This window comes from Miniopterus natalensis, chromosome X (assembly GCF_054644295.1).
Source record: "Miniopterus natalensis isolate mMinNat1 chromosome X, mMinNat1.hap1, whole genome shotgun sequence".
NCBI lineage: Eukaryota > Metazoa > Chordata > Mammalia > Chiroptera > Miniopteridae > Miniopterus > Miniopterus natalensis.
Genome location: NC_142103.1, coordinates 95,173,738 through 95,196,363, shown reverse-complemented (window position 1 = coordinate 95,196,363; position 22,626 = coordinate 95,173,738). Strand labels below are relative to the sequence as shown.

At 43.2% G+C, this 22,626-nt stretch overlaps 1 protein-coding gene across 1 annotated transcript in view; it reads right to left on the bottom strand.

Moving 5' to 3' along the window:
- The window catches only part of SMPX (small muscle protein X-linked), a 47,579-nt gene extending 25,302 nt beyond the window's left edge, over nt 1-22,277 (bottom strand). The window contains exons 1-4 of the mRNA XM_016199384.2: nt 22,105-22,277; nt 18,658-18,714; nt 7,351-7,437; nt 1,413-1,561 (exon numbers count right to left, since the gene is read on the bottom strand). Of these exons, the coding sequence (XP_016054870.1) occupies nt 1,427-1,561; nt 7,351-7,437; nt 18,658-18,696 (261 nt within the window). The 5' untranslated portion in view covers nt 18,697-18,714; nt 22,105-22,277 and the 3' untranslated portion in view covers nt 1,413-1,426. The remainder of the gene's footprint in view (nt 1-1,412; nt 1,562-7,350; nt 7,438-18,657; nt 18,715-22,104) is intronic.
- Nucleotides 22,278-22,626: the final 349 nt, after the last annotated feature.

Genomic DNA, 22,626 nt, shown 5'->3' with positions numbered 1-22,626 from the left:
GCATTATTAGAATCTGTTCAGGAGACAAGAATCATTAAATTCCTCTCTGAGAAAATCAAGTAACAAAAAAAAATTTTGTTCTGGTTAGTCTGCAACATTTATGATATTTCATCGAGTTGATAGTGTTCCCTGTTACTGTAACCATAGATCCAAGGCTATGAAATCAACCTCACTGCCGGATAACACTACAAGATCACTTTGGAGCTAATCTGAAAACAGCATTCCTTTGAATCTTCAAAACCAAGTTCTTCTGAAACTCGAACTGGAGTTAAATTTAGGTTGACGTGGATTTCATAAAAGCAAAACCCTTTAAAGTTTGCATTAAAAATTCATGTGTCTAACTGAAAAGCCTTGGTCGGGTGATGATAATAAATATTACAAAAAGTTAATTTCCCTTCTCTGGGCTCTCTCACAAGAAAGCTCTGCAGCCTCATCCCGAGCACATTGGAATATTTCAGCTCAGCGTGGCAGCACAAGCAGGACTGCGTGTAATGATGCTCAGGCACCAGTTGGCTGCATTCTGTCATAAATAGTAACCAGTGTGTGTAGCCACGCTGCGGGTCAGTTCCTGCTGGTGTCACTTTGTTCTTGTCCAGGTTCCTGGCATTAGTTCTGTGGTCATAAAATCCACTGTGTTTTGTTCTTACCCCTTTGTTCTTTTATGCAACTGTGTTGAAAATACTAGATACTGTTTTGCTCTTTTAACTTTAAATGGCTTCCCTCTTTCCCTGCACTATAAAGAAATCCTTTCAGTAGAACTGCCTTGCAAATATCCTAGTACGTCTGCATACGCATGGCCCAGGAAACACTGCCATTATTCATGGGGTTGTCCCACAGGGCATTCTGTTCTTCATTATGTCTGTGGGAGAAGGCATGACAGGCCCCACTGCCGTGCTTGCCTTCACTATCCACATGGTCAGAGTCCGGCCCCCTCACACCCAAAGGGAGCGCGCAGTCCTTCTGTAAGGCGCAGTGGAAGAAAGGGGCGCGCAGTATAACAAGTAGGTGACAGCACTACTTTGAAGTCAGGCCCCCTTTTTAGGATGCATGATAGATGAGGAAAATCAGTCTCTCTAAGACTCAACTCAAGAATGGGAGCAATAACTGGGTATCATGAGGCTTAACAAACAGTGGTTATAATGTTCTTCACACAGTACCCGGCACATGGTAAATGATCAATAACTGTTTTCAGTGTTCAGCACATAGCAGATGATCAATAAATACTGGTTCAGTGAGTGAGTGGATGAAAAAACAAACGATGGACAAGCAGCCAGATGAATACCTGTTCTATGTTCCCAGTATATATTCTTTCCCTCTAAACTTAAACTTCTGCTTAAAAATGCAATAGACTGTGCATGGTGGGATCCAGTCATGTTGGATGAAGTAGACGAAGGAAATAGTTTTTCACTCACCTTTGTTCTTCCAACTACTGTTCAGCTTTGGGGACATATTTCAGTTCACTTTTAATATTCTGGATCTCCGATAAGTTGACCGCAGGTCCTGGAAGTTTCTTCGCTCCTGGAATTGGCTTCTTCTCCTCATCCGAGGTGGGAGGAGCACCCTGGAGAGAAAGAAAAGAAAGAAGAGAGATTCAACTCACCTAAAAAGACATTTGGTCTCTCTGGGTCATGGACATGAAAAAAAGTAAAGCAAGAATAATGTCAGAGTGTAAGTCTAGCACAGTGATTTTTTTCTTGTGCTGTTGAGACACCCTCAGAGTTTCAAGAAGATCTCCTGAAGTTTGTAGAGGAATGTGGAATAAAGTTGGAAGAAGAAAACAAGTAATTTCCACGTGACTTAGAAAACACTAGAGTACTGTTTCGTGTCTGATTACTAATAAAAATTACCACTAGTTGAAAGGATTCGTGTTTCCAATACAAGCAACTTGCCAGATCAAGTTTAATTTGGTATCATATGATCATAATGTGCCTGAACAGCAGAGATTTGCAGAATGTTAGTGCACGGCTGGCTCTAACAATAACTTAGTCTAGGAGTTTTCAATTTTGTTGTTGTTGTTTGGGGTGCAGTGACTGCCAGCCTTTGTTCCAATGACATCTCTGCAAAGCATAAACAAACTGAAACTGATATAAAGCAAAACCTTTTTGAATGAGAGTGGGCTAAGATGGAGCCAAAGAGGAAGCCTAGCTGTCCCCTCCTGCTTTGGAAAGTATTTTAACTTTTCTGTCATACTGTGGTTTTATTTTGCTGCAGCTGCAGGGCAGGACCACATTCTATACCTTTTTGTGGCTCCTCCAGCACTTGGTACAGAAGTGCACGAGCATACTTGTTAATTGTTATTTAGCTGATTAACCCTGAGAATATACAGTGACAAATCTATGCCTGTATGTACACATTAAGAGTGACTATAAACAATAAGATCAGTTGCTGTGTGTGGCTCCTGGAACGCCCAGCTCATTACTAGGGAAGAAGGTTGTTCGTGAGCTCATTCCTCCAATTTGCTGGAGGTTCAGGGGCATATTCTCTGGACCCTGAAAGGAAGGTGTTGGAGGAGCCTTTGATCGCCCTGGCAGCCGGGAGAACACGCCTCTCGGCTCAGTTTCCTGCTGGGAGGGTAACTGAAAGCTGGCTCCAGCTGCTTTGTCCTGAATCCCGCCCACCACCACCCTGAGGTCAGACTTCCCGGGCTGCTCTTGGCCACTGGCTGAGTGCCACAGGATCCTAAAGCAGCTGCTACTGGGACACATCAGTCTCCTCTGGGAGGGACTTTGGCTGGAGAATTTTCTTTAGAACAGCACTGAGATCTAAGATACTTTCGCCCAGCCCTCTGTCCCACTATCCTTCACCCGCATCACTATCCGACAACCCTCCAATTTTCCTTACAAGCATTTTCCCCAATTAGTGTTTTGTACTTCTAATCCCATCTTTGGGTCTGCTTCTTGGAGGACCCTAACTAACACAATCCCAATGTGAGACTGGCAGAGCTCCATCTGCTGGGCCGACAATTGAGTGAACCAATCCAGTTCTGGGGGAAAGGAACGGGAAACCACACGTTTGCTGCCAGCCCAACTAGGCATCCCTGTAACCTGAGCATTAAAGCTGATGCTGTGCCTCCTTCTGGCCCCTACATCTAGTTCTCACATTGTCTAGACCCTAAAGTGAAACGGAAGAAAGTGCTCAACCTTCCTAAATTCGAACCAGTTACTTGATAGACATGTCCTTTATAGAAACGTTTTTAAATTGCTTATTTGAGTGGATGAGTAGAAATCTAAAATATCGAGGTGCTGTTCTTCTGCTAAGGGCCAATTATTTTTCCTAGAGCCATTTTCTCTGACTCTGCCACAGTCAGCTAGCTGATGAACTAGCTAACACGTCAGCCACACAAGATGATAAAGTAATTCAGTGTAGACTGTGGCTGTTGTAAACGCCTGGAAAATATTGTTTCCCCTGGTCAGTGTACAGAGCCATAGGATCACCTTTCCTGTGTACACATACATTCATCATTTATAAATGCAGGTTTAGAAGCAATAATGAAAATTGCTAAACCTCCACTCGGAGGTCCAGGTATTCCAAAACGTACTTTGCTAGGCTTTTGGAAAGAAATCTTAAACAAGGCTATAAAATTTTGGGGTTTTTTTTAATATCTGTAGCAGTGAAATGAAAAATGTTTCCTTAGTTATAAATGTTCCCATGGTTGTTAGGTGGGTAGATCTTAATAAAGAAGCATGAAGAAGAAAAATGTTTCTAATTCCTTCTGTTAAGTTCCCAGGTAAGTCACATTCACTGTCTTTGTAATATCAAAGTGTGCTGTATTAAGACATTTTACACTTGTGTCTATGTGCAAAAGTTTATTATGTGAATATACACAGATATAGGATGATAATATTTAATACCAGTCACTTTCCTCTCAAGTTATTAAAACCTCAGTGCACTGTGCTTTTTATTTATCAAGGTAATGGAAAATTATAAGTGGATATATTTAATAAGTAGATATGATATTAACTCAGGAAGGAGGTTAGTGGTGGTGCATGTTCTTAACTGCATCTTCTTTCATCTTTCAAAAATAATGGCAATCTAAGAATTTGTTATTATAAGTATTATAATAAATTAAGGTATGAACAAACAGGGTTCCAGTTGGCTCCATTTGAATAACAAGTGCCTTTTTTTTTTCTCTTTCTTTGTTTTCTTTTTTTTTGTTTTTTTGGACGTAGATATTTGAATTGAGAAGAGACATGGAAGACATTGTTTGATTTAGATAAAAATAGCTAGAGAAAAGGCTTATCAGCCCCAGACCATTTCCAGTTTTAGGAATGGCTGTTGTCAAGGGAGGGATTCCCTTTGGGGGTGATGGAGTATTTGTAAAATTTAGCACAAGGGTGAACCATTTTCTAGCTATCTGGCCTTCATGAGCACATACCCTATTGGGTTTCCCCCTAAACCCTCCTATGTGTTCCTTCATGCTCAAATTGAAGACTTAATAATAACAGAAAACAGACTGCTAGCTGTTCTAAGTTACACATACTAACTCATTTCATCTTCATAGCAATCTATAAATGCGGTACTCTTATTAATAATCCACATTTTACAGTTGAGAAAAATGAAGCACAGTGACCATGCAGTTAGGATGTGGTGGGACCAGAATCACATAGTATGTTTGCATCTTGTAAAGGGTCCAGATGGAGAGGGAAAGAATTAACAGAAAATCTCAGCATGCTATATTGTGGCTTAAAAATGATGGAATTTCAGTCAAAAGAAAGATTTAGGAGGCAGAGTAGGAGCTTGTCAGTACCTTTCAAATCACTTCAAACAAGCAGCCTCCTTGTTTTATGCAAAAGATAAGCCGTGCTTATTAGGATTTGGCTGTTAGGCCTCTGTGTCGAGCACAGGCCAAACTCTGGCTGGGCTAAGCAAACGGACGGTATGCTCCAGCTCTGTGAGCAGAGCAAAGGGCTGCAACCACTGGGGGGCTGGAGATCCAGCCAGTGCTCACAGGCCTTGTCAGGCAGCCCCAGGCTGGGCCTAGCTTCCTACTGGGGTGCACCCCTTCACATCTGAGATGATATCAGGAGTGAAGCTGGGGAGCAACTGGCTGTGGCAGAGGCAGCCTGTTCGTTCAGGGATGGGATGGTATGATCCCTGCTTTACCCAGTGATTATCATAATGCAAGGCTAGGCAAGGAATCCTAAATCTAAGAGGGTAAGCAATTCCAAATTTGCAAACTAGATAATAATAAAAAGTGTGGCTGTAAGTTATTCGGAATTCAGATTCCATTTTCCCATTCAAACTATGTCACAAAAGGTGGCCAGGACCTCAAGCAAGCCCACAAATTCCTACTAACCCCACCTTGTAGCCAGCCAAGCTGCCTAACTGCTCCCCTTACAGTGTTGTTTCCATGAGAAACTTACTCTAAGATCCAGCCCAGAACTTGAGTCATTAGATCCCACCCTTCCCTAAGACCCCACAAGTCTCGAGAGATCATTTCTGCTCTTACAATAAGGGAATACAATCCCTAATTCCACCCTCCGGACCCATGAGCCCCAGAGGAAAGGTGTAGCTCAGTTCAAGAAACACTCCTGGGGCCTCTGTGGATACCTCATTCCTCTCCACCCTGGGAAAAACATTGGTTGCCACTTGTATACGTGGCTGGTCATAAAGTATTCACAAACAAGGTTGTATCAGTGTGTGGCTATTTTAGAATGTGCTGGAACCATCAGATTGAAGACAAGGCAGGAGTGAGAGCACAGTGCTTCCCCAACCCCCTAACAGGGACACATGGAGCAGAGGGCCATCTGTAGCACAGAGGGAAGCTGAAATGCAAGCCTCCAAAACAAGTGTTACTTCAGTCAATTTAGTGAGAAGACAGGGTCAAGCTACCTTCCAACTGAGTGCCATGGTAGTGACAGACACAGCTTAAGAGGAAACACAGGAAGAAAATCTAATTACAGGTAAACAGAGGTGTAGGAAGGATCACACTGCTCACCCTTCTAGCTCCCCATGCCTTTTTCTTACAACGTGCAAAATACAAGGCCCAGGAGTCCTTCGTGAAAATTGAATAAACAGATCAATTGAACAATTATTTATTGAATACCTGCTAGGCTATGCCATGTCTGTTATATCACCAACTCTTTCCTCAAAGTGATTCTCTAAGGAATGGAGGGGATCATATTTTGCAGACATAGACTCACAAATACTTGAGCAAAATCCCGGAGAGAGAGCTCATGATCCTTAGTTAACTGGCTGTCCAAGTTAACAGCACCAGAGCTGGAGATTATGTACCATAAGAAAAGGGGTAGGGTAGGGTCCTTTTAACTTGTATGTTCAAAATTTTTGCTCATCAAAGTAGACTTAGTAGCTGAAATTCCAGAACTTGGTGATATCACCCAAATATTCCATCTTCTCCTTTCAAAAATTATCTTTCTATTTATAAGAGGCTGGAACCACTAACTCAGGACCATATCAGGAATTACTTACTGGGAAGGGGGGGGAGGTTAGATGAGAGACAACCAGTTTTATTAGGAAACTTTGAAATAGTGCTCTTTTGGGGCAATTACCAAAAATGTCACCAACCAAAAAAAAAGCTTTTTTACCTTTTTAAAAAGATAAAATACAGTTTGTTATGTCTTATGGCTTTATTTAATTCCATTTTCCTTGTCTTGTGCTAATGACATGCTCCAAAACCTTAATTATCTTTTTTTCAGAACCAGATCTTCCAGGTTTTATCAGAAAGGTCACAATTGGGGATGAAATACAAACATTTGGGGAAGGAACTTTTCTGTATTTATTGTACTCATTATTAATTTTAGCCTCTGTTTTAGAAGACCAGGTATTTGCATTTGGAGGAGAGGTAAAGAATTAGAGGGAGGGGAAAAATACAGAAATTGATAGGCTCCCTTGCAAAGTCTTTTTTCAAAGGAAATACCCAGAGATTGAAGCTTTCTGTTCGAATTCACAAGCAATTTAACGTGCTTATTACCTGTGCTCCCACTGGGGTTCATCACTCCTCAGAAGCTGCACTAAATGTGTCCTGCTTGGTTCAATAAAACCATGGAGTGAAAACTTACCAAGCTAGTGACTGTTGTGGACCAAGGACGTCTGAGAGGCTATGCACCCCCCCCCACCCACACACACACACAGTCAACAAACTATATGTTAGACTCATCTTCCAGAAGTGTGCCAGGCGCCTGTACCTGGCCGAAGGAAGCAAGGGGCAGTGTGTCTCGTGCTGATGAGCATGGCATCAAAGGAATGTATGTCCTACGTGAGGACTCCTTGGCCCGCAGCCCTTGGTGGCCTCCCTGCCCTGGAGAGCCAGCCCGCAGTGCGCCCCTGCCCCGCGCGAGCCAGGATTTGGGGAGAAAGACGCTGCTGGGCTCTGCCAGCTGCTTTCCTCACCTCCTCCGTCTCTGGAGTGCATTCTTTTCTTCTAGGCGGTTGCCCAGCTCCTGGCCGAAAGGCTCCCATTGGGATATTGATGTTTGCCTAAAAGAGAAAATAGGGAAGATTTAGCTCAAGGAAAGGAAGACATTGTAATGATACTCTGAGACGGTAATCGGTGTGAGAAAAAACACATCTGAAAAGTACATCTTTAAAGCTTTTTACCTCAAGAAAATTGCTGTAATGGTAATACAAAAATATACAAAGGCAAATTTGACTTCCATTTATTACAAATTTCTGTTATTCATCCTTAGGTCTGTGCAGTGATTTCACAATTCTCTATTCAATGGAAGAATTTGAAGACAGTTTGTTCTGGCTGTTGCCCTCCTGTGGTGCTTTATATTTTTCTCTCTCTGGGATGAGAAAGGAACAAATAATGATAGGAAAGGAGGAAATGCATCCACAGAAGCCATCCCACACCTCAGCCCTCCTTCAGGTTCCTTCAGATTTACCATGGGAGGGGGCAATCGCGCCTCCTGAGCTGCCTCCTCCTTTCCATAGTGGCCTACGGCTGTTCCAGCACTTTATTTAAAGCCTAGAATTGACAGTATTCTGCCTTCTTCCCAACACACCATTGTGAAAAAAGAGTGCTGAAAAGTTGTTTGTTGGATCGCAGTTCATAGATTCTTGTCCCTCATTAAAATAACATACTAATGGCCATCCACAGTTAGCAAAAATTACCTTCTAATAAAAGTAAACGATGCTAAACCTTAAATTATGCAAGCAATATACTGACAGCAATTTTAAAATTATCTTTATTGATGAAAGCATTCCAGACGTCCTTTTGCCCCTCTTGGCCCCCTCCAGCCGCTCCCCCCAGGCCTTCCCCGCACTATTGCCTGTGTCCCTGGGTTACGCACATAGGCATATAGGTTCTTTGGTTAATCTTGGTGAAGAGAATATGTAAATTTGAATTTTGTCCCTATTTCATCTGATTTCAAAAGACAAGCATGCTTAATGCAAACCAGAAACATCTTCAACCAGGAGTATCACTCACATAAAACAAGCGTTAAAACTTTTTAAGGCAGAACATATTCTTCTCCACTTGAGATAAAATGTTCATTGCCTTATGAGTAACTGGATATGTGGGCTTGAAAAGTTGAAATTGCACTTTGATGTTATGCATGAAAATGATGCCTGAGCAAAGAGACTAAAGTATTTTACTTTATGACACAGCGTGGATGACTTTGGTCCCACACCACATAAAATTACTAGGAAGCGTGGTCAGGTCCGCGCGGAGCCGCCTGATGTGGGCCCTGCTGCCAGGGGAGTGTTTAACTCAGGACAGGGAGCATGCAGTGTGCACGCCCAGGCAGCAAGTGCCCTTCACCTAGGGGCCCATTCCCGACCAGAATAAAGCTGGTCCCACAGAAAGGAAACGTCCCAAGTGTTTGTGGGGGCTGTCAGGAGAGGCATTTCACCATTCCGAGGGCCAAGAAGACAAGAAGTATATTTGATCAGGATGCACCATATATGCTGAAATATTAGGACAGCACAATGTTGGAGGGAAGCATTCGGGAAAGCCTAAGGCCGATCCTTCCCGGCTACTCCTCTGCTTAATGGAAATATCAGGAGGCACAGAGTGGGAGGAGGAGGGGACATAAGGTAAGGGGGAAATATGTCTTACATGGTGGCAAATACGATAACATACTTCATGGATCCCAAGATGTATCCCTTTTAATATCTCTGAAATCGGAGTGTGTCTTTACAGCGATGGTATCTTAAAATTTTAATTGGCATGTTTTATTTCTTAATATATAAAATAATAGTTTATAATTGAGTGTCACAGATTGAATGAAACATCATTAGGGTACTGAAATAAGATCAAAACAATGTAAATAACACCCACAGGAGGTGATCTCTATTGAACCAATAACTATTTCCGTTACTATAGACAATTTGGATGAAAGAGAGGAAAAGTCAATATAGGTACTGTCCGGGAGAAGGTTAACTGGTTAGATCAGCACTACCATGACCCATTAATTAACTTTCTACAGGGGACATCTTCCCAATGATGAATTCAAGTTAACATTGTTTCTGTAAGATTATGGTGCTGAACTAACCCATTTAATCAAGTGTGTATGCTCTATAGTAGGTCATAGTTTTCGGTAACGGAACATGTAAAAGTCGCCCTAGGTAATGTTTCGATGAAGGACATGCAATGGGACCCTCACTGGTTTTGCTCACTGGTTAAAGCATCAGCTGGCAGAACGGAGGGTCCAGGGTGCGATTCCTGGTCAAGGGCACGCACCTGGGTTGCAGGTTCCATCGCCGGCCCCAAGAGGGACACAAGAGGGAGACAACCAATCGATGAGTCTCTTTCATCTCTCTCTCTCTCTCTCTCCCTACCCCCCCTTCACACTCTCTCTAAAAATCAGTGGAAAAAATATTCTTAAGTGAGGATTAACAAAAAAAAGGACATGCTATAGGAGTACTGCCTTTTCTTGCTTAGAGATTAATCTTGGCCATGCATGTACCCTCTCCTTGGTACATGGGTGGCTTATGGTAGTGAAAAGAGCCCAGTGCTAGGAGTTGCTACAGATAATCTGTCACTGAAAAAGTGGCAACTGCTCTGGAGCTCTTTTCCCCCATTTGTAGTAGGAATGTTAGGCTTCATCAGTGGTGTTCAAACCTGTAGCCACAGAACCCTTCCTTCAAGTAAAGGATTGCAAGAACATCTAAAATGCAAACTAGGTGGAGGTGGAGTTGCTCTGGCTGAGGTGGTAGGAAGCCCAGAACCCCATCTGCTTCCCCCAAGCCCAGAGCCATGAGCATTTCCTTGGAACTTGGGGAGCCAATCTGACAACCATTGAAAGAGTTACCATCCCTAAGTGGATGAGTGTTGATGTATACTTGAACTATTTGCCTATTAAGTTGTCTGTAATTTATTTTAAACTACTTTAGCATAGACAGTGTGATCTTTTATATACGTGCAGTTTGGTTTAAACTGCAACTCTGGGGGCATCTATTGCTCTAATTGGGAGCTCATCCTCCTGGGGTGGTTGGGTGGTAAAATATCACTAAGGCCACACTCCCAGGATTGCAACTTGAAGTGCTTCTGTTAGCCATATCTCCACCAACACCTGAGGCCTCGATGTTTGAAAAAAAAAATGAAAAAACAGCTGAAATATTGGAATGAGCATTAGAAATAGTTTCTATTCATCAAATTAGAGGAGGTTAAGATATGGAGATTGGTTAAAATACTTTGGAGACAATCCCCTCCCTGCTGAACAGAGTGTAAGTATCTGATGCCTGTAGATTTCATCCTCAGAGACAGCTCAAGGGGTGATCCCCAAATAGGCCTGTCTCTAGCCATTGCTAATGACCATTTCCAGCGGGCTGCTGCCAACTAAGGGCAACAGAACCCCCACCTGCCTCACGAGATGTTTATGCGAGGCGGCCGTCATTCGCAGCACTTAAAGGGACAAGAGCTGAGCCTTGATGGAGCTCACAGACACACTGTATAAATGGTTTTATGCTTGCTTGCTAATGAATGTGCGTCTAACAGATGTCTGTGTGTGGCAGAGTTGGGTTTGAGACTAGCTTTCATCTTAACAATGTGGTAAGGTTGTGTGACAGTAACTACTCCCCCCAGGCCCATCTACCACAAACTACCTTGTTCACCCCGAAATCCCAATATTTAGCCTAGTCATCACAACACTTATATCCTCACAACAAACTTCTGAGGTTTGGACTGTCTTCATTTTACCGACAAAGAAGAGACTGAGCCTCAAAGCAATTAGATGGTTTTCTCAAGGTCACACAGTCTGAGGAAAACCCAGGATTCCAAAGTGAAACTGCCTGACCTTAGGGACAGACCTTTCATTCCATCAAATCCTTCTCCAAAGAGCTCTTTTCACCTAACCAAAGCTCTAGCCACTCTAAAATTCTCTAAACTCATCCTAAAATTGCAGGCTTACACTTTGAGAATGGCCTTGGAAAGGGGCACACAAATGGATAATTCCAGCATAGGTGTCAAAGAAAAGCCACATTGAAAAATAAGCCATTAACTCACTGACTTGATGTTTTTTTCATCTTTAAAGCACCACTTAAGAAACCAAGAACCTAAATGGGTTTTTTGACAGCAAATATTGACAGGATCCAAAGCAGCCTAAGAATGCGTCAGGTATCCAATCATTACTATGAACACCTGAAGGGAGTGTCAGAGGCTTGCTTGCAAATGGCTAGAGATGATTCATTAATATAATTGTAGGGCGGTGATATCTAAGGGACAAACTATAGACTAAATTAGAGCCGTAAGGAAAACGCCTTATAACTTGAATTTGATCAAAATACCTAGACTCGCAGCTCTCTGTTTTTACTCCATCGGCTACACAATTGATTCATCTTGTCTCTTTCACCGACTTCTGTTTGAATGCAAATAAAATACCTTCTCAATGATTCAGTTTTTCCATCTGCAAATTGGGTATGATATTTGCCACTCAAAATGAGTTTTGGAAATGAGCTACTTTTTTAGGAAAGACTAAACCAAGACCGAAAAGTCTAATATCGATGACCTGGAGTTAATATCATGACCTGGAGTTAATATCGGGTTGAACTTCCTTCTCCGTATAGAGTCTGTATAAATGTAAAGGGGGCAGGCTTTTGTCTTTTCGTTTTGTTTTTTGTTTGTTTTTGTAGCACATACCCTTGCATTTCTTTTTCCCCCTTGAGGTTTGTCCATCTCAGATGTTTTTAAAGGTGCCCCTGGTGCAGCAGATCCAATGCGCCGCTTTCCCAAGCTATACGTAATTTGTTGCATCCTCGAAGTTGGGAATGGAAAAAATCTACTAGATCATCTTTTGCCAGAACAGGATCCGGTTCCCTGATAATAAGCCTATCTGATGTGAAATGAATACTACATTTGATCTCACCAGGTAAAGAAAAGCAGAAAGAATTCCCTGTAAGGTAATTCCACTACTCCCTTAATTATTTGTACTGTTCTGCTTGGCTCCAGGCTTCGGGCCCAAGGGTTCTGGAAACAATATTCCCTCCACAGGCACTCCTGTGAGACTTACAATGGAACGACATCTTCTTTCCCCCGCGGGGCTGGATTCTGATAGCCGCCAGCCTCAGGGTACTGACAATCCCAACCCACTTTTCTTTCCATGGCCATTGTTCTCGCATCTCCCCCTCCCTTTTGGTCCCCACTCCGTCTCTCCTTTTAGTGCTGAGGCCTTTGGAGTTCCCTCCCTTTGCACTTTTGTTCAGATGACCACCCCGCCCAACCGATTCTATCTTTAGTTTTCAAAGGTCCCCAGCAGCTCCTGCCAGAATCTATAGCCTCACCCTCACCATTATCCTGTGGGTGGGCGGAGGAAACAATATAGGGCTGCATTTCGCAGTATTTCTTTCTGCACTTCCCTAGTCTTACAGGCGCAGTCCTTCTCTGAATCGAGCAGGATATGGTCTTTTGAGATTTCTAGCATTTTCCACTGAACACTGGAAAACTGAACACTTTCAGGATGAGGTATGTTTCCTCAATAACCGATTAGAAAATGAGATTCTTATTTGATATATTAGCATAAATTAAGAGAGACAGACACATGTGCCAACTAAAACATAGTCCAACCTATTTTAAAATAAAATTCTATATCAGTAGAATGCATAACTCCTTTTTTCTTTAGGTATTCTTGAAACATGGAATGGATTCAGAATACTCAAAACTTTCAGACTCAGCCTAAGAAACTCCCACTCAGATACTGTTCTTCGCCCGTGATGTTTTCTACCAAAAGGTTTTCTTTCTTTTTATTCTGTTCTCAACAATTTCTGTTCTCTTCAGTGATTTTCGGACTCAACTGTAGTCTCGTCATCCAGGGAAAAGCAGACTTTACAGAATGTCCTATACAGCTATTAAGATAATGTGTACTATCGGTTATGCTCTGAAGTATGTGTGAATGTCAGCCTCAAAAAATGACATATTTTAGCCAGTAGATGACTGCTTGCCTCATGTCACCAATATGGAGCCCTGGTTAGAGCAGCAAAAATTACCAACTGGAAGTAGCACTGAGCCCCTACAATCAGACTGTTACATTCAAGTTCTGGCTACACTTTAAAGAGCCCAGCATTAGAAATCATAAACAATGCATTATAGTCATTTACCTAAGAAAGAAACAGTAGGCAGGGTCAAAGAAAAGGCCTTAACTTTACATTGAAACAAGTGGCAAAGGAAAGTTTCTTTTTTATGGTTAAATTTAACTAAAATATTAAAAGGAGGCGTGTATCATTCATCACCCTTTTTAGTTTAATCAGTGTATTGGCTTAACTGACCAACCATGGGTGGTGATAGTGTGTCCCTTTGTACTAAGGATTGTCACAGCCCTGGAATTGTTTTTGCACTGGAAATCCTAGACTGGGCGCACACAGAGTCCCTAGCTCCTGGCTGTGAATTTCTTCTTTCTGTCAGGCCCTTTTATTCTTCCGGAGCCTTTAGGCCCCGGGCAATGCGGAGGAGAGCAGCGATGACAGTGGGGGAGAGAAAGGAGCATCAGCGCTCAGGACATCAGATGCTCCGCTCTGCGGGACTGAGCAGCGCTGGGAGACCTCCCGGCGCAGGCCTCGCACAGTCATTCCTTTGAAACGTATGATGGAGTCAGGTTTAGTTTTACAAGCAGTTTGATTAAGTCAGTTAAGTAGAGAGGTGGGACTTCCGTGGCCATGGTCCTGTGTATTTCGAGACTGTGTCCGTCACTGAGTCACTTTAATTTGTACCTGTCATTCCTAGCCAACTTACATTTAAGATTACAGTAATCAGTGTAGGCTGTTAGCTTCTTCGCTGAATGCTGACACTTTCTAACGCTTTCTGTTGAGCTCTTTAAAAGGGAGGACCCAGCCTCCATAAAATGGTAATTGTCCCTCAAATAGCCTTAGTACTTCCGATTATCCTTTAGATGGCCTGCACCAGCTCCCCCATCCTCACTCTCCGTGCCAAGGCAAGGAATGTAAGTAATGAGGCTACGTAGTGCTGCAGGCTGGATCCAAACGTGTGCTTTGGTATCACACAGCTTGGGTTTGGGTCCTGACTCTCCTACTTACAAGCTGTGTGGTTCTGGGTGAGTTCTTTCTCTTCTCTAAAACTTTCATTATAATCCATAGAAATCCCATTTGCACTGTGCCAAGTACATAGTAAACCGTGAAGAAATTGTTACTATTATTATCATCCTAATAATAAACCTTGGAAGTTATTCTCAAGAAGTTCATAGACTATTAGAAGCTGGACAGAGGCTTAGAGGTCATTTAATGAAACAGCCTCCCTTTGCAGATCACGAGGACCAGGGGAGTGAAGTCCCAGAGCAGAGCTAAGACTAGGGTACAGGACTTTCCCATTTAACCACGAAGCTCTCAGACCTCAGGGGAGAAGACAAAGAATACTCAGCTTACTTTGACCAATGGTGGAGAGGAAGGAAAAGTGACAGCCAAGAGACCATTGGCTCTGGGTGGGCTGAGGCCCTGGGGAGGCCCATTGTGTTTTCAAATGAAGTGTTTTCAGGAGGAAGGGGAAGGACAGGCGAGTGCTGCCAGTGGCCAGTGTCACTCCGTCTCATTAGAGAAACTCACCAAGCGGATTGCTGATGGCATTAGATTTCCCTGCAGCTCTAGCTTTCTCTACCACCTGTCATGTCAAATTCTTTCATCTGAAGGGATCAGACCCACTCTACCTAGTGTACTGACGTTACCTTGGTTGCAAATCCACTCCCATCAACAGTGGAGTTTAACAGTCAGCCTGGAGAATATAGAACCGGGGTCAGCAAACTACAGCTCATGTGCCAAATCCAAACTGCCACCTGTTTTTGTAAATAAGTTTCATTGGCGCACAGCCATACTCATTCACTTATGTATTCCCTATGACTGCTTTTGTGCTATAATGGCAGAGTTGAGTAGCTGGAACGGAGACCCAATGATCTGCAAATCTCCAAATATTTACTTTCTGGTTTTTTACAGAAAAGATTTACCCACATCTGGTTTAGATCCTTATCAGCTGCTTTGGAGACAAAGGCCCTCTCTAGGCTACGAAAGGATCAACTGACTTCTTAAGGATATATTTATGTCTTTGGCATAAATGAGATTTCATTACTACAACTGAAAAGAAATGTAGACTTACATAGAATCCTCTTACAATTCAAAGGCCATCTCTTCTTCAGTATGAATGTGAAAGACAACTGTCCATCTCCACTAAGGGTGGGTCCAGTTCTGGCCTCCCTCTTATTCTGGAGCATGGAAGAGATGGAACCAGTTGGAGAGAAAGCAAGGCCACTCTGTGCATTACTTGGATAGTTACAGAAGCCATCTCTTAAGGAATTTGTGCGCTATAAACCAGGCACTTTCCATACATTATATTGTTTACTCATTACAAAAATCTTATTAAATAGTATGATTGTTACCATTTTACAGAAGAGTAAACTAAGATGACAGAGTAAGTGAGTGGCCAGGCAGAGATTTGTAGCCATTTGGCTCCATGCTGTCTGACACACATAGGTGCAGTAAGTAATTCAGCTAACTAAATGCCTGGCTGTTAGAAAAACTGTTGACAGTGGCTAAGTTTTGTTCAATCCAGACAAAAGAGAGATCTAAGTCATTACTTCAAGAAGTTTGCCCTGCAAAATACTAACCTGCAAGTATTCATGAAAATGGTCCAATATATTTAGAAAACATTGCACATATTACCACCTTCTTGGGAATCTACGAAGCCATCAGCAAGTTGTGCAGTCCGAGAAATTCCGCAGTAAAGGTCCTATTCAACTCTGCTTAATATAATGTTTCCCAAACACTTTATCATGGAACCCTTTAAGTAACAATAGCCCATAAAACTCGTATTCCAAGAGACATACTTTGGGAACTTTTGAACTAGATGATGATGATGATGATTGATAATAACGGCTAACGCTTATTAAGCAGTTACAATCAACCAGGCACTGGCCTAAGCGTTTATATGTATTAGTTCATTTAATGCTCATAGCAAACCTATGAGATCAGCACTGTGATTAATTCCCCACTTGCCAGATGACGAAGCCAAGGCACAAAGAGAATAAACGCATTGCCCAAAGTCACACAGCTAGTAAGCGCTGGAGACTGAGCTCCTCAAACACAGGGCTCAGCTGTCAACTCCTCTTTGCATAGCGCCCACTTAGCGTGCCGGGCACAAAGTAGGCACCCAGGAAATGGCAGTTGTACTAAATTGGAGATAAGATCCTAATAAAAAGGAGAAGCAACTAGAGTCTGTTGAATAGAACATCTAAGATCTTTGAGTGGTATTTACACAACCAGGGCACTCCCTCATCCACTGAGGTTTCTATTTGTTCTAGACAAATAGCCATTTGTATAGTGTAACAATTTTCGCATTTTATTTAATGGATCCTACTTTAGGTTAATGCAGATATAATAGGAAAATATCAGATAGTGCAGATCCTGTTTAACCACAAGAAATAATATTTCATTTGAAGGTACATTAAATTAGGTTTTGTTGTGTGGCATTAAATATATTGAAAGAGGCAATACCACATCCATAAGGAACCACTGTTGGTAGAGTGGATGGATTTTTTTAAAATGCAGTATAATAACAGCTATTGAGAGCAGTCAATAGAAAATATTACAGACCTAAAAATATATCAAGGTCAAAATTATTAGATAAAATACTGGTGAATTTTCAGTGCAGATCTTAGGGAAGCACTAAGGGAAAAAAGTCAACACACTTTCAGCTTTAAAAAGAAGAGAAGCAAAGGCAGCCTGGAAGGACTGTGTTTTTGTGTCCTGCAAAATGAAAAGGAAATTCATGTTTCGCACTGTGGGAGCTTCAAGTACAGTGCATTACTTCTCATCACTTTCACACAGATCACTCCTGAATGATAGCATCATAACAGTTGACACTTGGTGAGGGCTAACTATGCTGTTCTAAGCATCTTGTACGAGTAGCCCTGGGAGGTGAGTACTATTATTCCCCCCATTTTACAGATGTGGAAATGGAGGCAGAGAGGTAAAATAGGTCAAGTTGTTTTCCCATGATCCCACACCAGTACAAAATAGATCAGGGACTCAGACTCCAGTAACCTGGCCTCAGAGCCCATGCCATTAACAGCTCTGCACCCTGGGTAAAGAGAAGGTTCAAAGGCCCCAGGAGGCCCTCAGATCTGGGAAGCAAAATAAATTACACTACCAGTGTCGCTATGTCACAGGCTCACTAGGTGGACACCAGAGGGCCAACGTGGCTATGTGAAGTTGACTCCTTCCTTGCCAGTATGCCCTTCCTTGGTTTGTTCTATGACACGTTTCCAGAGGTGGTTGTTGATCTTGCCACTTAAGAAGTCCATCCATGTAAAGCTATGCATTAGTCACCACAGGTAAAGACCTGTCCCTTCACTTTTCTCTCCCACCGGTGTGCGCTAGGGTTTCTAAGCCCACAACCTGGCCACGCGCACGCCCCTCCAAAATACCACCACTCACTTGTGAGTATGTTTATGCAGACCCCAAATATTCAGGAACTGCCACATGCTCTGCAGTATTCAGCACAGTGCAGGAAAAAAATGTCTGAAAGTTCCTTTAGAGAAAGCACAGATGGCTCCATGCTCATGGGAAGGAAAGATGGAATTTTACAGTAAAGCATGCGGCCAGCATCCCAGTGTGGGAGCCATTTGAGAGCTAAACACAGAGCCCTTAAGAGAAATAACAAATTGGTGAAAACAAATATTGAAAGTTATCTTCATAATTATATTTGTGTTCCCAAATTCCTGCTTCCCTCTCCCCTTTTTGTGAGTGATGCATAAGTCAGTTGAAACAACCAAAGAATTCATTTGCTGGGAGGGCTTGATGAGACATAATAGCATATGTACTTTAAAAGATAAATACCCAAGCCTTGGGAAGAACACTTGACAAGAAAAGTATATTATTTACAGAAAGATGTATTTTAAACAGATGGCTCCACAAACTCAAATGGATATAAAAATGGAAATTGAATTTCTTAATTCCCATCAATGAGCATATAAAAACTTACACATCAAAGAACATACACACTACATTTTTGTAGAACATTTCATTCTCATTCATAAACTTTGATTGTCTTATAACTCAGCACAATTAAACAAAAATAGCTTCTTCCTTCTTCATTGTACCTTACCGGCCTTATATCCTTTCTCAAGTGTACCTTAAATGAGTCTTTGTTTTCTTCTTGAAGGTAATCATCGGTTAGGGTCAAAGAACTGCAAAAAGTCTGATTTACTAAGCAAACAGGCTAGAAGTCAGAGCTGATGTGAAAACACAAATATGCCTACTTACCTGGATGGCTCTGACATTGGAAACTGGCTGTTTCGACATATTCACGCAGTCTTATCCCTAAAAAAACAAGTACGAAACTGTTAGAGGTGGCGGCATTCAGATTCTCGGGCTTGATAAATTAGAACTTAACTCATGATTCAACTGGGCAGTCACCCCTTTCACTGGCCATATATTCTTTCAGTCTCAGTTTCCAAAGTTACTTAGCGACTCTCCTTCCTAAAGCCTCAGGGAGAGGCAACCCGAGAGCGCCAGATAAATCATTCAGGAGCAGAAACGCTGAGCCGCCGCGCCCCGATGCTAACGATAGGCCATCAGCGACTTGAAAGGCGCTATCATCTCCTTCCCTGCCCCCTGCCCCCCGCCGAGAGCCGCGGAGGAGAGGCAGTGGGAATAAAACACCTTTGTTTGGGGCCTCGGAGGCTTTCCGCTGGAAACTGAACTTTTGATCTGAATTAGTTGTTGCCAGGGCCACGCGTCAGTCAACCGAGAGCGCCTCCCCGCCGCCGGACACCCAGAGGGCAGGGGCCCGGCCTCGGCCTCCGCTGGACGCTCCCCGCTCGCCCGGCCACGGAGGGCGCGGGCCGCTGCCCCACTGTGTGTCCAGAGCCAAAGCAGCCCCAGAGGGCAAGCAGAACTGACGCGACCGTGTCATGTCCCCAAGATGCAGTGGCGCTTCCTTCCCAAAGGGTCTTTGCTTTCTTTCAGCATATGAGACCTGGCTGGGGCCGGGGCGAGGCAACAGCCCGGCTCTGTATCAGTGTCCTTATCGCTCGGCCCATTAAATGTTGCCAGAACAGAGCAAAAAAGTTAAAAACTCGGTGAATTAAAAACATGCTGCCTTTTAAACTGAAACTGTCGGATGGGTTGGCTGACTTTCCCTGTTGATGCGTGTACGTGTGCGCGCGAACTGCTGAGGGGATGAGCCCAGGGAGCAGCGCGGCCGCGGGCCACAAGTCCTGTGTAAGCGGGACTGCGTCGCTCACTCAAATGAATCTCGGGCTTCATTTCCACTTCCTCAAGCTTTACCTGCTTCACAGGTTGTGGTAAGAATCAAAATGACATAATGCTCCTGAAAATGCCTCGTGAACTATAAAACGTGATACAAATATTTATTGTTTTACTGCCAGTGCCCATAGCTAGTGACTTTTTAGGACAACTGAATACTGGTCTACAGCTTTAAGCACAGCGTAAGAATTGACGTAGTAGATGCTCCTCAATATTTTAGAGATAAAATATCTGAGAATTCTGTGAAAACTTACCCTTTTTTTTTTTTTTTCAGATCTTCAAAGTCTTACTCTCTATTATATGAAGTTAAATAATTACATAAATTTTTTCAATCTCTATAATTAGTACATCCAACTATATAGCCTTTGGAGCCACATACATGAAAACAATGAGATTTTTGAAAAGTTTCACGTGAATGTTTTGGTTATTTAGAAATATAGCCTCCATGCATAAAGGTAGAATTATTTTCAATATGGTTAAAAAATTAAAAGCAGCAACAAATTAAACAACCAGGAATGCATTTTGCTCTATATGTTTCAAATAGGTTGCTCTTTTTCCTGCAGTGTCCAAAACTCAACAAAGAATCTTTAATTTTTGGATCTAGGACACACAGTTCAATTTCAAAAGGAAAAGCTTGGTAGTTTAGTTTTTAATGTCTCTATTCCTCAAAAGCCATTAGAAGTCATACAAAGCAATAATTTGCACAGGACTCTAAATATCTCAGCATATAGTATACTTTATGTGTGCAAAACTAAAGTTTAACTAATATCACTTGGGAACTTCTAAATATATTTTGCCCGGCGATTTGAAATGTGGGAATTGGGAATTTCTTTATGTTATTACAATAACAGGTTGAAATGGGGGGAAAATCAGGTAATGAATGTGCTACTTATATTGCATTGAAATTTTTTTAATCAGGCTGATTTTGTGCTTGATTTTTTTCACTGAGCTGCATTGATTTGTATTTCGTGGACCTCTAAGCTTAACAGATGAATCTTCCGTGGGCCTTGTCTCTGTGTAGCTTTGGTATGATCTCGTTTGCACAGGAATTGCTTAGCATGTATGTCAGTCCGCGACAGGGGCAGCGCTGGAAAGTTGGTCAGCTCCCAGCTCGCAGCCCTGCAAACAGGCTAGATAACATTTGTGTAAGTGCCTGCTGTCCTCATTCACGGAGAAATCAGGGCAGAGCAGGCGATGAGTAAAAATAGACAGTGCTCCCGGCTGCGGCCCCGGCCGCCTCGCCCCGCAGGGAAGCGAGCGGGGGCGCACCTCCCCCAGCCGCGCCTCCGGGCCCAGGCCGCCGCCGCTCTGCCGGGGCGCGCGGCTCCGCACACGGCGCTGTTCCCGCGTCTCCCGCTCTGGCTACCATTTGGGAAGTGGGACCGGCGTGTGTTACTTTTACAAAGCCCGTATCTGTGATGGAAACGCTTGCCGTTGTCGCGGCAGCTCTGCAGGTCCCTGGGACCTTGGGCGGTCTGTGTGCCGAGGCAGGGACAGTGCCTCCGCCGGCTTTTCGCTGCAGCCCCCAGCGCTGACTTCTGGACAAGACCCTTCAGCTTACTCAGATTTTGTCAACATTAGTGTCACTAATAAGACTGGGTTCACAGGAAAGTAAATCAATATTTGCGGAGAAGGGACTTTGTTTGTTCTTTTTAAAGGTCAATTAAAAGGCCAAAGCGAAATCTCAAAGGGAATTATCTTCTGTCCCGCAGCTAAAAATAATTCTGAGGAGGGTGTGGAAGGATGGCCCGCTGTCTGGACTGGCCCCTTATTCACTTGGCATGAAATCCCCGGAGAGGGAAGAGGCACTTAGTGTTCCCACGGTTCAGAACCTGTGCCCACAATGAGCCAGGAGTGTTGCCCTCTACCCTGGGTAGGGAGCAGCGTGACTAACGTGGGGTTTGTGAAAAAATGGGGCTGGAGTATTGATCTATAGGTTGATAGAACTCTGTCATGGAGGGCAAGCCTGGTGCTTAGGGAGAAGAGAAAAGCATTTCAAACTTGAACCGTGAAACAACTCTGGCAATAATTTGCAGTGAGGCAGACCAAAGAGCTAGCTTATCTCTGCCCCAAATTCTGATGATTTCTAGGCTTACAGCCCGAATCGGTCTGCAGCTGACAGACTGTAACCCTGGCCATAAGAATCAAAATGACATAATATTCAGGGTCACAGTCATCATACCTGGACCATGGAAAGTTTCTTAATGTCACTACCAATACAAACTACTTTTAGTTCAATATTCCTTCAACCACACACACACACACACATACACACAATTTATAAAACAGAAGCAGCAACATCACCTATGAACAGTGAATCTGCAAGGAAGTTACACACCCACTGGTTACGAGCCTACCAAGCTATAAGTAGTCACTTCAAGTTAGGTACCAAGGAAATGTCCTTCAAAAGCCCAGGCGCCCGAGCTGCGTCCTTCCGCTTACCTGCTTTGTGTATTTGTTTACTGCCTAAGGAAAGCCCCAGGCAGCCAGGTGCAAGAATACAAGGCTCCTCAGAAGGTGAAAGGGATGCTTGGTGTCCTCTGAGCTGCGATCTCAATTCCGATGCTTTGCATGTGGCTGAAATAGCTCAAGTGCTCGGTGCCTCACCCGGGATTGAGAGCTGCTCCCGGCTCTGGGCTGGAGGGAAACTTGGTTTAAGGCTAAGTGTTAAAGAGAATTCCTGTCATAGCTCACAGTTGTTCTTCCTAAATATAGAGTTTGATACAAGCCATACGCTAGCTGCCTCCGAAAGGCTTGACCGTGCTGAAAGCAGGGCTCAGATGTCAGCCGGAAGGTGGCTACGGAATCTTACTGCCCTCCTAATCTTCCAGGAGATGCTGGCTGCATTTTCTCACGTATTCTGAGGGGGCACAGTGAAGTTTGAAAAGTAGGAAAAGTTTCTATCTTTAGCTTTATTACCTGGAGGCCAGAAGATAAGGAGTGTTCAATAAAAATAGGAAAGAG